Source organism: Urocampus carinirostris, chromosome 18 (assembly GCF_059441175.1).
Source record: "Urocampus carinirostris isolate Australia breed hairy pipefish chromosome 18, RoL_Ucar_1.0, whole genome shotgun sequence".
Taxonomy (NCBI): Eukaryota; Metazoa; Chordata; class Actinopteri; order Syngnathiformes; family Syngnathidae; genus Urocampus; species Urocampus carinirostris.
The window spans coordinates 1,810,625-1,821,822 of record NC_142366.1 but is presented as its reverse complement, the minus strand read 5'-3'; the positions used below and the strand labels follow the sequence as shown (position 1 = coordinate 1,821,822).

The 11,198-nt window shown below is 45.7% G+C and overlaps 1 protein-coding gene across 2 annotated transcripts in view; it reads left to right on the top strand.

Moving 5' to 3' along the window:
* The first annotated feature begins 1,048 nt into the window (after positions 1–1,048).
* The window catches only part of LOC148347995 (histone-lysine N-methyltransferase 2C-like), a 45,407-nt gene continuing 35,257 nt past the window's right edge, over positions 1,049–11,198 (top strand). For both annotated transcript variants that reach the window (XM_088322733.1, XM_088322734.1), the window contains exons 1-13: positions 1,049–1,251; positions 2,184–2,345; positions 2,525–2,610; positions 2,726–3,098; positions 3,166–3,345; positions 3,454–3,479; positions 3,555–3,644; positions 3,726–3,835; positions 3,908–4,058; positions 4,121–4,292; positions 4,370–4,484; positions 4,555–4,718; positions 5,684–11,181. In XM_088322733.1, the coding sequence (XP_088178859.1) occupies positions 2,185–2,345; positions 2,525–2,610; positions 2,726–3,098; positions 3,166–3,345; positions 3,454–3,479; positions 3,555–3,644; positions 3,726–3,835; positions 3,908–4,058; positions 4,121–4,292; positions 4,370–4,484; positions 4,555–4,718; positions 5,684–11,181 (7,126 nt within the window). In that variant the 5' untranslated portion in view covers positions 1,049–1,251; position 2,184. The remainder of the gene's footprint in view (positions 1,252–2,183; positions 2,346–2,524; positions 2,611–2,725; positions 3,099–3,165; positions 3,346–3,453; positions 3,480–3,554; positions 3,645–3,725; positions 3,836–3,907; positions 4,059–4,120; positions 4,293–4,369; positions 4,485–4,554; positions 4,719–5,683; positions 11,182–11,198) is intronic.

Here is an 11,198-nt window from a genome sequence, read left to right as displayed (position 1 = left end):
TGACAACAGTAGCTGAGAGACAGGCACTGGAAAAGCTGCGGTCAATCATGGACAATTCATCACATCCACTACACAGCATTATATCCAGACAGAAGAGCAACTTCGGCGACAGAGTGCTCTCACTGTCTTGTACCACGGACAGACTGAAGAGATTTTTTCTTCCTCATGCCATGAGGCTCTTTAACTCCACCCAGCAGAGTAAAGGCCCACATTAAACCACACCCCCTCCATTGCATATTACCGAATTTTATTGCTATGTGTATTCTGTGTAGCACTATCTAAATACTCTATAGAACACGCTACAGTGGGTATAAGCACGTCACATTGGGTATTTGTATATTGTATTCTATTTGCTTTATTATTGTATTGTTTCTCAGTACAGGGATGCTGCTGGAAATGTGAATTTCCCTGCGGGGATGAATAAAGTATCTATCTATCTATCTATATTTTGTATTCAAATTGGACTTTTTAAGGAACTGCCACGCAAAAACGAAATGTGAATATTTTTTTAAATCTTGCAGATCTTGATTTTTTTCTTTTTTTTCCATAAAGCATTTGTGCTTTTAGGGCGCCCGAATGGCTAGCAACGGCCCTGTTATAGACATTTATATTCAGTTCATGATTGCCTGATAAACAGTCCACCTTTTCTCACGTGAATGTGGCGGTCAACCTTTTATTCGTCATTCCGTTTCCAACTACTGTGTATGGAAATCCGTTCCGGGTTTTGCAGTTCGAGGACACAAACCTAACCACCACGAGTAAATCCGTGCGCGGGGTCAGAAGCACCTTTACACTGTCCAAGGCAATTGAAGCATGCGTACAAACAAATTAGTTGTGTGTGCGTATGTATTTATAAAAACTTGCAGGTATGTTCGGATAAATTATTATTTTTTGAATAAAGAGATTGTTGGACTCGATGTTTTTTTTTGTATTTCTCACGGCATGTGGAACTTATCCACATCGGCCCTACTTTTTCCCAAAGCCGCTGACAGGCGGGTGGTGCTTCGGTCGCTCAAACATGGCCTCCATGACGGAGCCTTGGTTGCAACTTTAACGTTTTAGTTTGTCATTCGTTTCAAATATATTTCAAAACCGAAACGCGACCAGTGCAGACACGATGCACGGCGATGCAGCCGGCGAGTGGCCGTAAATGCTGCGGCAAATGTTTGGCTAGTGCTTGGACAAGTTGTGTGTCAACACATCGCTTGGCATCAGCAAGCTGGAGAGGAAAAGGAGAAACGCGTCAGATCCGTAAGACGTCGAACTTGCGTCTTTGTTTCTGACTTAGTTAATTTTTCACCAGTCGTGTTACAACTTTTATCTTTTTTGGGTTCAATTAATTACGCATTTGAGCGTGATGGCTAGCTTTGCTAACGTTAGCCACCGCTAACTCAGGTAATCAGTCAACTGGGCGGTGCGGCTAGCTTAATGCTAATGCTAACCGCAACCGTGTTTACACGTTCCCCCGGCTTTCTGTCACCGATATTGTTAGCCTTAATTCCAACACTGACAACTATTTTAATCTTTAATTTTGTGAATCATCCTTCACTCATTGGATCGCCAGCTTTGTTTCCAAACCTAGATAAGCCTTAATTTAATGTCGAACAAACTATCTATATTGACATTTAAATTAGAATATAAATGTCTTTATAGTCATTAAAACAGCGAAGTGTACATTATTATCAATGAAATAAGACGTTGCACACCAGGATAAGCATGTAATCAAAGACATTGAAATGAAAAAAAAAAAAGATTATTGACATCCTTTATCCTTTATTGCACACGTACAGTGTATGCATACGTACGTTATCAAGTAGTAAACGATGCCAGTTCATTTCAAAATGATTCTGAAAATACCTGCTAAACATAATTTACAGTACACCCTTGGGATAATTTGTCGTACAGTAGGGAAAACACAGTAAAGTGGGGCCGAAAAACGTTTCACTGTACTTCCTTAAGTTATAGTCGTAAGGCATGGAAGCCTTATCGTGTCGGTCTAGCATATACTAATAAGGAATCGACAATTAAATGTATTCCTTTAATTTTTGCAGGTTAATGGGTTCAAGAGTTAATTTAATTAACAAGTGTTAGATGGAATTTTATTCATGCAAATGATACACACAATAAAGTAGTCTAAGTAGTAACCTCTCAGAGGACATGGTGTCTTCCATATTTTTACACAGAATGCCCTCGGAGGACAGAAGAGCGCCACCTCCTGTCACTCGGGCCGGACGCAGAGCTGCTGAATCCGAGAAGCGGCCTCGCGGGCGACCTCGCAAAGATGCCATAGGCGGGCGTTCCGTGCCCTCCCCTCCTCCTCATCCCCCTCCTCCGAAATCCAGGAAGTACGTGCCATGGGGATCCACTGTCCGGTCTTCAGTGGAAAAATTGTTTTTTAGTCATGTGTATGTTTAATCTGTGATCTGCAGTCTAGACTTTGACTTTTACAAGCATGCTATGTGAGATAGAGGTTGTGTTACGTGCAGCCGTGAATGTGATGGTCGTCTCACTTGTGTGGCTCCAGGGGTAGGAGTCGAGGCCAAGCCCAAGTGGAGGATGAAGAAGGTGTGAAGGCGACAGAGAAACCGCTGCCTCCCGATAAGATGAAAGGTGACAATGAGACTTTCTTGGGTATGGAGGTGGGGGGGTTGGCTTACTTGTTGGAGAATGCAGACTCCTTCTTGATTATGCATTTTTTTAAAAATATGCTTTATTCAAAATGTAGTGACAAGTGGACGGCGTGGCGCTGCCTCCAGGAGGCGATCAAACACTGACCCTGCCCCCGTCATCCCCGAAGACCCACTAAACCCCGAAGCACCACCAATCAATGAAGTCGCCGTTCCAGTGCCCCTGCCATCAATCTCCGAGGACAAGACTTCCCACCGAGCTCCCGTCTCTTTGCCACTTCCCCTGCACTGCCCCGAAGCAAGCACCGTGCCCTTCGAGGTTGGAATTGCCGAAGGTAGTCCGTCCTTAAGCCCTGCGCAGTCACCCGCCCAGCGCCTGGAGGACGACGACGGACTGTCACCGCTCCTGCGACGCTCCATGTCAGAGGACTCCGGTTCACCCACCCCCAGCCTGGGACATACCGAAAGACGGTAAGCATCGACATACCTACGCATTTCCATAGCGAACGTGCTAAAAGTCTTTGCCTCCTGCCGGCAGCCTGCAGCAGTGTGCCTTTTGCTACCGCGGCGAGCGGCCCCCTCTGGGCCAAGGCCCACTGATGGTATTCGGACCCACACCAGGCTACATCCCTCTTCACGTCCTCAGCCGTAGAACTTCCTCAGACCGCGACGGCGATTGTCACGACCACTGTTATCCACGCGACCATGTCGCCCTCTCGTAAGTCACAGTTTATTTGTAATGTGCACAAGGCAATGATGAAGAGTTGTTCTTTGTAGAAATTCAACTAGCAGTTTAAATATTTCTTGACTTCCGTTGTTTGTGTAGGAAAAGCAGCAGTCCTATGCAGCCAGGTAAGTAACTTTTTCCTTTAACAGTTTTTATGTGACACAGCGTTTTACCAATATCAATGATTTCCCGCTTCACAGATGACGAGTCTTCCTTTCAACTGCTAGAGCAGCTCGGACCCATCGGACTTCCGCACGACATAGACGTCCAATCACTTTTTGACCCCACAGGTTCAGCCCACACACAGATGTGCACTGTCACTCGTGTCTCCGCTCATGAAAACTTGAATCAATTGGGGTTTTTTTGTGCAGGTCAGTGCTGCGCCCATCTTCAATGCGCCTCCTGGTCTAAGGGCGTGGTCCGCGGCGAGGGCCTATCACTGCTCTACGTGGACAAGGCCATTGACTCAGGAAGCACGCAAGTCAGTTTAGGAAGTAACGTTGAAAAAAAAATAATAGACGTGACTGTTAATAGATTCATCTTTGCCATCTAGGCGTGTGCTTTCTGTGGCGGTCTCGGTGCGTCACTCTGTTGCCAAGAGGCGGGCTGCGGCCGCTGCTATCATTTTCCATGTGCTGCGGCGGCGGGAGCTCATCAGGACTGGGAGCAGAGACTCACACTGTGCAGCAGACACGTACCGACTGGTACACACAAAAACTTAAGACAATAGGTTGCCTTTGAGACTGCTGATACATTTTTATTTCAGCGTCTCGGTCGTGCGCCTCGTGTCGAAGCTTCGAGGACGTCAGTGGTTTGTTGATGTGCTGTTGCTGCGGAAACCACCACCACGCTCGATGCTTGGTCCCGCCTCTCAGTCCCTGCTCCCTCATCCGGGCTGGCTGGCAATGCGCCCAATGTCGGGTGTGCCAGAGCTGCAGGTAACGCAAGCATCCACTCGAAAACACATACACACAAGCTCTGTTTTCTGTAATGTGAGTACTGCCATAACTTTTAGGCTGCGAGAGGACACGTCTGTGTTGCTGGTGTGCGCCCGTTGCGATAAATCGTTCCATGCACACTGTCTTACTCCTCCGCTGGATCACCCTCCTGATAGTAAATGGACATGCCAGGTGACTTGACAAACTATAACTTAAAATGAAATTTTGATCATCCAGTGTAATCATGTTTTTTTTTCTTTAGAACTGTAGAGTGTGTCTCTGCTGCGGTGTGAGGTCATCAGGTCACTGGGCCAATCACCCTTTCCTCTGTGTGTCCTGTGACCCGGCTCTGCCTTGTAACATGTGTGGCAGCACCACTGATTTTCACTCTCCGCAGGAATATGTGATGTGCAAGAGCTGCTACAGGTACACAGTTAACTGTAAAAAATTGCCTGATAGATTTACCAGTCTACAAGCACTACCTTCTAAATATTGCCTGAGTTATAAGTACACCAGAAAGTAATGGAATTCAACTTATTGCAGTACTAGTTTTAAGTGCTTGTTTAGGACTGTACTCAAAATAAATGTAATGCTGTTCTTAAATCGTTGGACAGTTTTGTTCTCTTTTGTAAGGTCACACACTGAAGTTTTTGTCCACAGATCTTTGCAGCCCTTTGAGACTCTTTGTGATTAAGGGCTATACAAATAAACATGTCTTGACTGTGATTGTGCTGGGGAAGAAACTGTCTCTGAGCCTGTTGGTCTGTGTTTTAAGGCAGCACATGCATCTGCCAGTGCCCTGCAGGTCAAGGAGGTAGTTGCAATCTAGAGGAGTCTGCAATAATATCGGGTCTGCTGCGGTTGCGCGAGTCAGCAATATCCTCCAGACTAGGAAAGAGAGCAGCCCATTATTTTATGAGCTGTGTTGATAACTCTGATTAGCCATCTACCATTATATGCACCGCTTATCCTCAATAGGGTTGCAGGGTCAGTAGAGCCCATCCCAGCTATCTTCGGGCAGTAGGCAGGGGACACCCTGAACTGGTTGCCAGAAAATTGCAGGGCACGCAGAGACGGACAACTTGTTAGCTCATTCACATCTTGGGACAATTTGGACCAGCCAATTAACCTGACATACATGTTTTGGGAATGTGGGAGGTGCCCGTAGAAAACCCACGCAAGCACGGGAGAACATGCCAACTCGCACAGGAAGGCTCGTAGTTGGATTGATTGAACCCATGACCTCAGAACTGTGCCGCTGACGCTCTTACCACTCAGCTGCTGTGCCGCCCTGACTTTGATTAATCCATCTAAAATTAATCTTTAAGTTATCAAAAGGTGTTTCACCGTTAGTTTAATAATTCATAACATATATTTGTTTTCTATCATAGGTGTGTTCATACCAGATGTGTTTCCAACGAGTTGGACGTGAACCCAAAAAACTGTGACCATAAAAGTTATGTTTGCTCTGCCTGTCAACCTGAGATGGTGGAGCCAAAAGTAATCACACACAGTGTTATCAAAAGCCTCGAGCTTACTCCCACACATGTGCTAAACGTCCAAATTTCTCCTGAGGTTCTTCCTGTTAGTACTACTGTTTGCAGCCCAGTGGATCTCTCGTCTCATGAGCATACTTCACCGGGGATCTTGAGACCATCGCATGAAAGTCCAGGACTTAGTCCATCCCATGCCACTGAGCCTCGGCAAAGTACAACCCCTACTCTCTCAAGCCCCACACAGCAGGGACATAGTCTAGCCTTATCTCTGGATGACTCGACAGAGCTGCAGCAAAGTCCAACGTCATCTCCTTCTAACTCCAATGGGAATAAAATAAGTCTCGTCTTTTCTCTCTCCGACCCGTCTGTAATCCAGCAAAGTCCAACATCTTCCCTGCCGAGACCCACTGAGCTAAAGCAAAGTCCAGAACAAACTCCTGCTCACTCCACAGAACTTGGACTAAGTCTAGTCCTGTCTCGCTGTAAAACCCTGGAGCTTCAGAAGAGTGGCGGTCTTTCCCTTCCTCACCCAACCAAACTTAGTCCCAGCCAAACACGGTATTCATTAGACCGAACAGATCCACGGCAAAATCTGGAACAATCTTCCTCTAACTCCACTGTATCTAAACAAAGTCCATCTGCATCTCCTGCAGACTACACGGTGTTGCCACATAGTCCAACGCCGCCTTCTTTGCACCATACAGAGTGCACCCAAAGTGCCGGGCCTCAGCAAAATTCACCAACGTCTACTTTTAATCCAACACAATTGAGTGAAAGTTCACCTCAATCTTTCTCCGAGCATGTGGACATTCAACCTTTGAATTATTTTCCAGCAGAGCTCACGCGAAGCATTGCTCCTGCACCTTCAAACACCCCAGAGATCCCTAAAAGTCCAGTGCCATCTCCTTCAAATGCAGTTTATCATGAGCAAAATCAAACACCATCGACTTCTAACATGACAGATCCCCATCAAATTCATAGTTTGTCGCCTTCTCATGCCCCTGAGATCCAACCAATTCAACCTACATTGTTCCAGCAGAGTCCTGACACATCTGTTTCTAATGATGTGCAGCGGAGTCCTGAAGTCAGAGCATCCCAACAAAATCCAATAACATATCCTTCAAATGTCAGGGAGCTCTTTTTAAGTCCAGTCCCATCTCTTTCTGACACAAAAGATCTTTGCGTTATTCTAGTCCAATCTCCTGAGGACACAGCGATGGATCATTGTGATGTCCCAACAGAGTTCAAGCGGAGTCCAACACCACCTTTTAATCTTCATTTAATACCAGTCTCACGCACGTTAAAGCCCTCAGAGTTCTCCGGTAGTGCACCCTTATCCCCTAATAAAGCAAATTTCCATCTCAGTCCAGCTCCATCTTTCATTGAAAGTCCAGTCCTATTTCAAAACATCTCAGAGATCCGGCAAAGTACAACATCAACTCGTCATGAAACCACAGCGCTTCAGCAAACTCCTGTGTCATCCCCATCAGGAACAAGTAATCTTTGTCTCAGTCTAGCACCATTTCCTACAGTAACGCCATCCCAACAAAGTCCAATTAATTGTCCTTCGAAGGCCAGTGAGCCCCCTCATTGTCCGGTCCCATCTCCTATTGAGATCTCTCAATGTCCATCACCACCTTCTTTTAATTCCACAGATTTCCATCAAAGTAAAATGCCGTCTCTGTCAAACACAGAAGAGTTTCACCAAAATCTAACGACCTCTACCAATATCACTGACTTGAATCAAAGTCCAGTCCTATCTCCTTCGGACATCACAGAACCCCAGACAATTAATGTACCATCTGTTTCATCTGACATGGAAATTCCACATAATGAAGTACCATCTTCAAACATCCAAGAGCTCCAACAAAATCTAACAAATGAAACCACTCTACGTCAGAGTCCAGAGCCATCTTTAATCACTACAAATGCCCGAAGTCCGGACGCATCTTCTAACATTACAGCACTCCATAAAAGTCCAAATATATCTCCCTCTAACGTTACAGAGCATGAGCATAATCCAGGAACAGATCTTTCTCATATATCCAAGCTCCATCAATGTCCAGCGCCATCACCTTCTAAAGTAACAGAGCTCCAAGAAAGTCCAGCGCCATCTCCTAATGTCACAGAGCTCCAAGAAAGCCGATCATTGTCTCCTTCCACCAAAACTGATCTCCATCAAACTCCAGCACCCCCCTTTTCTAAAGTCACTGAGCTCCAAGAAAGTCCAGCAAAGTCTCCTTCTAACCACAACAATCTTCATCAAAGTCAAGCAGCATCTGCAAATGTCACAGAACTCCAAAATAGTCCAGAACCATCCCCTTTAAACAAGATTGATGATCATCAAACTCCAAGCCCACCTTCTTCTAAAGTCACTGAGCTCCAAGAAAGTCCAGCAAAGTCTCCTTCTAACAACAACAATGTTCATCAAAGTCGAGCAGCATCTGCAACTGTCACAGAACTCCAAAATAGTCCAGAACCATCCCCTTTAAACAAGACTGATGATCATCAAACTCCAAGCCCACCATCTTCTAAAGTCACTGAGCTCCAGGAAAGTCCAGCACTATCCCCTCCAAACAAGACTGATGTTCATCAAAGCCCAGCGTCACCCATTTTTAATATTACAGAGAAATTAAATCCAGCAGAGTCTCCTTCCAACAACACTGACCTTCATCAAACTACATTGCCACCTACTTCGAAAATCACTGAGCTCCAAGGAAGTTCAGCACGGTCTCCTTCTAACACTGATCTTCATCAAAGTCCAGCAGCTTCTCCTATTGTTACAGAGCTCCAAGAAAGTCTAGCACTGTCCTCTCCCAAAAACATGGAGCTTCATCAAAGTCCAGTGTCCTCTATTTTTGATACTACAGTTAAAGAAAACCTAGCCCAATTTCCTTTCAGCAACACTGATTTCCATCAAAGTCCAGCAGCATCTATTTCTAATGTCACAGATCTCCAAAAAAGTCCAGCAACTTCTCCTTACAACAACACTTACCTTCAAAATCCAGCAGCAACTCCTTTGAATGTCACAGAAGTCCAAGAAACTCCTTTCTTCTGTACTTCTAATGTCACACTGCTCCATCAAAGTCCAGTCCTATCTCCTTCTAACATCACTGTGCTCCCACAAAGTCCATCTCCCCATTTATCAAATCCCTTAGCTCTTCAAGAAAGTTCTGTTGAAGTTCCCGCTAATGTCAAAAACACAGATCAAGGTCCTGTATTCCCTCCAACAAACCCCACACAGTTTGAAGTATGTCCAGAACCTACAGAAGACTACAAAAGCTTAGTGGGATTATCTTCAGAAGAAACACAGAACTTGAAATCAGATCTTTCACCACTCATTGTCGAAAAAAGTTCTGAAGAACCTCAACCTCTTGCAGCTTTGCATTCTTTTCAAACAGATCTTCAAAATAGTGTACTGGAACCATATCCGCTTGGAACGAGCCACCCCTCCTCAAGACTTGAGACCACAGAGCTCCACAATAATATTTCTACCTCAGATCCCAACCAAGTTAAGGAAGACCAAAATTTCAATCATGTTCCTTTGCAGTACGAGGAAAATCTTGGCGACTCTCCATTACCGATCATTTCTACAAAATCCTCTCTTTTGCCTTCTGTGAACCTGGACATGCAGCAAAGCGCTGTAACATTGGCAAAACCATTTCAACTTGCTCTTCCATCCACCCTTTCCACTGAAACAGCAGAAAATCTTGACCCTACAGCATCTACAAAATGTCCTGTTCAGGACAGTATGACGTCTGAACTTGAGCTATGCGTATTGGACGACAAAGACACAAAATTGGGGATCATTGTTCCAAAAACCTACATGCAAGAAGGTGACTTCCTTACTGGACCCCATAGTCCAACTGACATACCGCCACAGCTCCAAAACCAAGAAGAGTTGAGTTGTGCTGAGCCGCAAGTTGGAGCATTATCTCTGCTGACTCGGACACAAGATGTTGAAACTGCACCCTGTCAAAGAGGCAGTGACTCACATTTTTTGGGTGATAAGCTTGATCAGGATCTCCCATCAGTCAGGAAATCTGCACACAGGCCATACTCGGCACCCTGCAGCCCATCAAGAACTTCCCTTCTCAGCCACACCCAACACAGTCAGTCGCAACCTGTTAGTCCAGCCTGGACGCTCTCTATGCAATCTGCCAGGCCCACACAACTGTCGTCTTTTGAGCTTCCGACGGTATGTTCTCCAAATACATTTGACCAAACACTTGTCACTGTTTGTAGCCTCGCCACTGCTGTACCTGCCCACCCAACACTTTCAAGCCCGCAGATGGGTTCACCAAGTCCTTTTTGTGATCTGCCATCACCCGCTCCTGCAAGCCTTGTTCACCAAAGCGCTTCAGTGGACCACAGTAGCCTCTCTCTGTCTTCTGATGCTAAAACTACGAAGGATGTTTCAGAGCACCACAGTGATTCTCCAAACTGCACGGCACAATGCCCGGAACCGGGTGCTAGTCCAGTACATATCCATACAGCAGTGAGGGCTGAATCACAACAGGCATTGCAGGCCTTGATGGCAGAGGTGCTGGACCCCAACACTGTTCAACATCTACCAGCTAGGATCATTCCTTCAAGCCAAGCAGCATGCCGTGTGATGCCAACAGACCGGTCCCCACAGCCATCTGCCAGCTCCTCATCAAAAGATGCCATCTCACCTCAGACAGCAAATAACCATCCGTGCCACCTTACCAAGCTTAAAATCAGTCCCACTTCAGTTGGTGACTGCTGCCAAGGTGGCTGTTTGTATGCTCCTGAATCTCCTCAGCTCCAGCAGTCTGGCCAATCAAATCCCTCAACTTCCATGTACAGCAGCCACACAACTGCCCAGAATTCCCATTCAACTCACGGCAGTCCTACACATTCTCGACCAGTTTGTGACATCCCTGAAAATCGTCTGGAAAAAAGTGACTTGGAAGCAAACATGTTTTTGAGCAACCAAAGTCAAACCTGCATGACGCTACCCTCAAATGCTAACAGTAGCCTGTCTACTACGCACAATCCTGAAGTTTGTCCAGGTAGCCTCGCAGATACCACACTTTCCAGCTCCAAGGCTGACACGCCAGCTCATTCGAGAGACCAGAATCTATATGTTATGCATTCTGAGGCAGGATTAACTTTAGATAAATCCTGGAAAACAAAATCTCCAGGCAATAGTCCCACTCAAAAACACACAGACTTGCCTGAAATGAGACTTAATGAAACACAAGTTAGCCAGTTTGATAGTCCTTTGGACATGGATAAAACACAGAGCGTACTGAGCCCTAAGGACCCGCAGATGGGTTTAAGTTTTGATTGTGGAGTTCAGTCAAAAATTGGTCCACCTCCTGGGAGTCCCATTTCACCTGTTTCTTTTGACCAAAACCCCATCACAAGTAAGTAGCTATGCAAA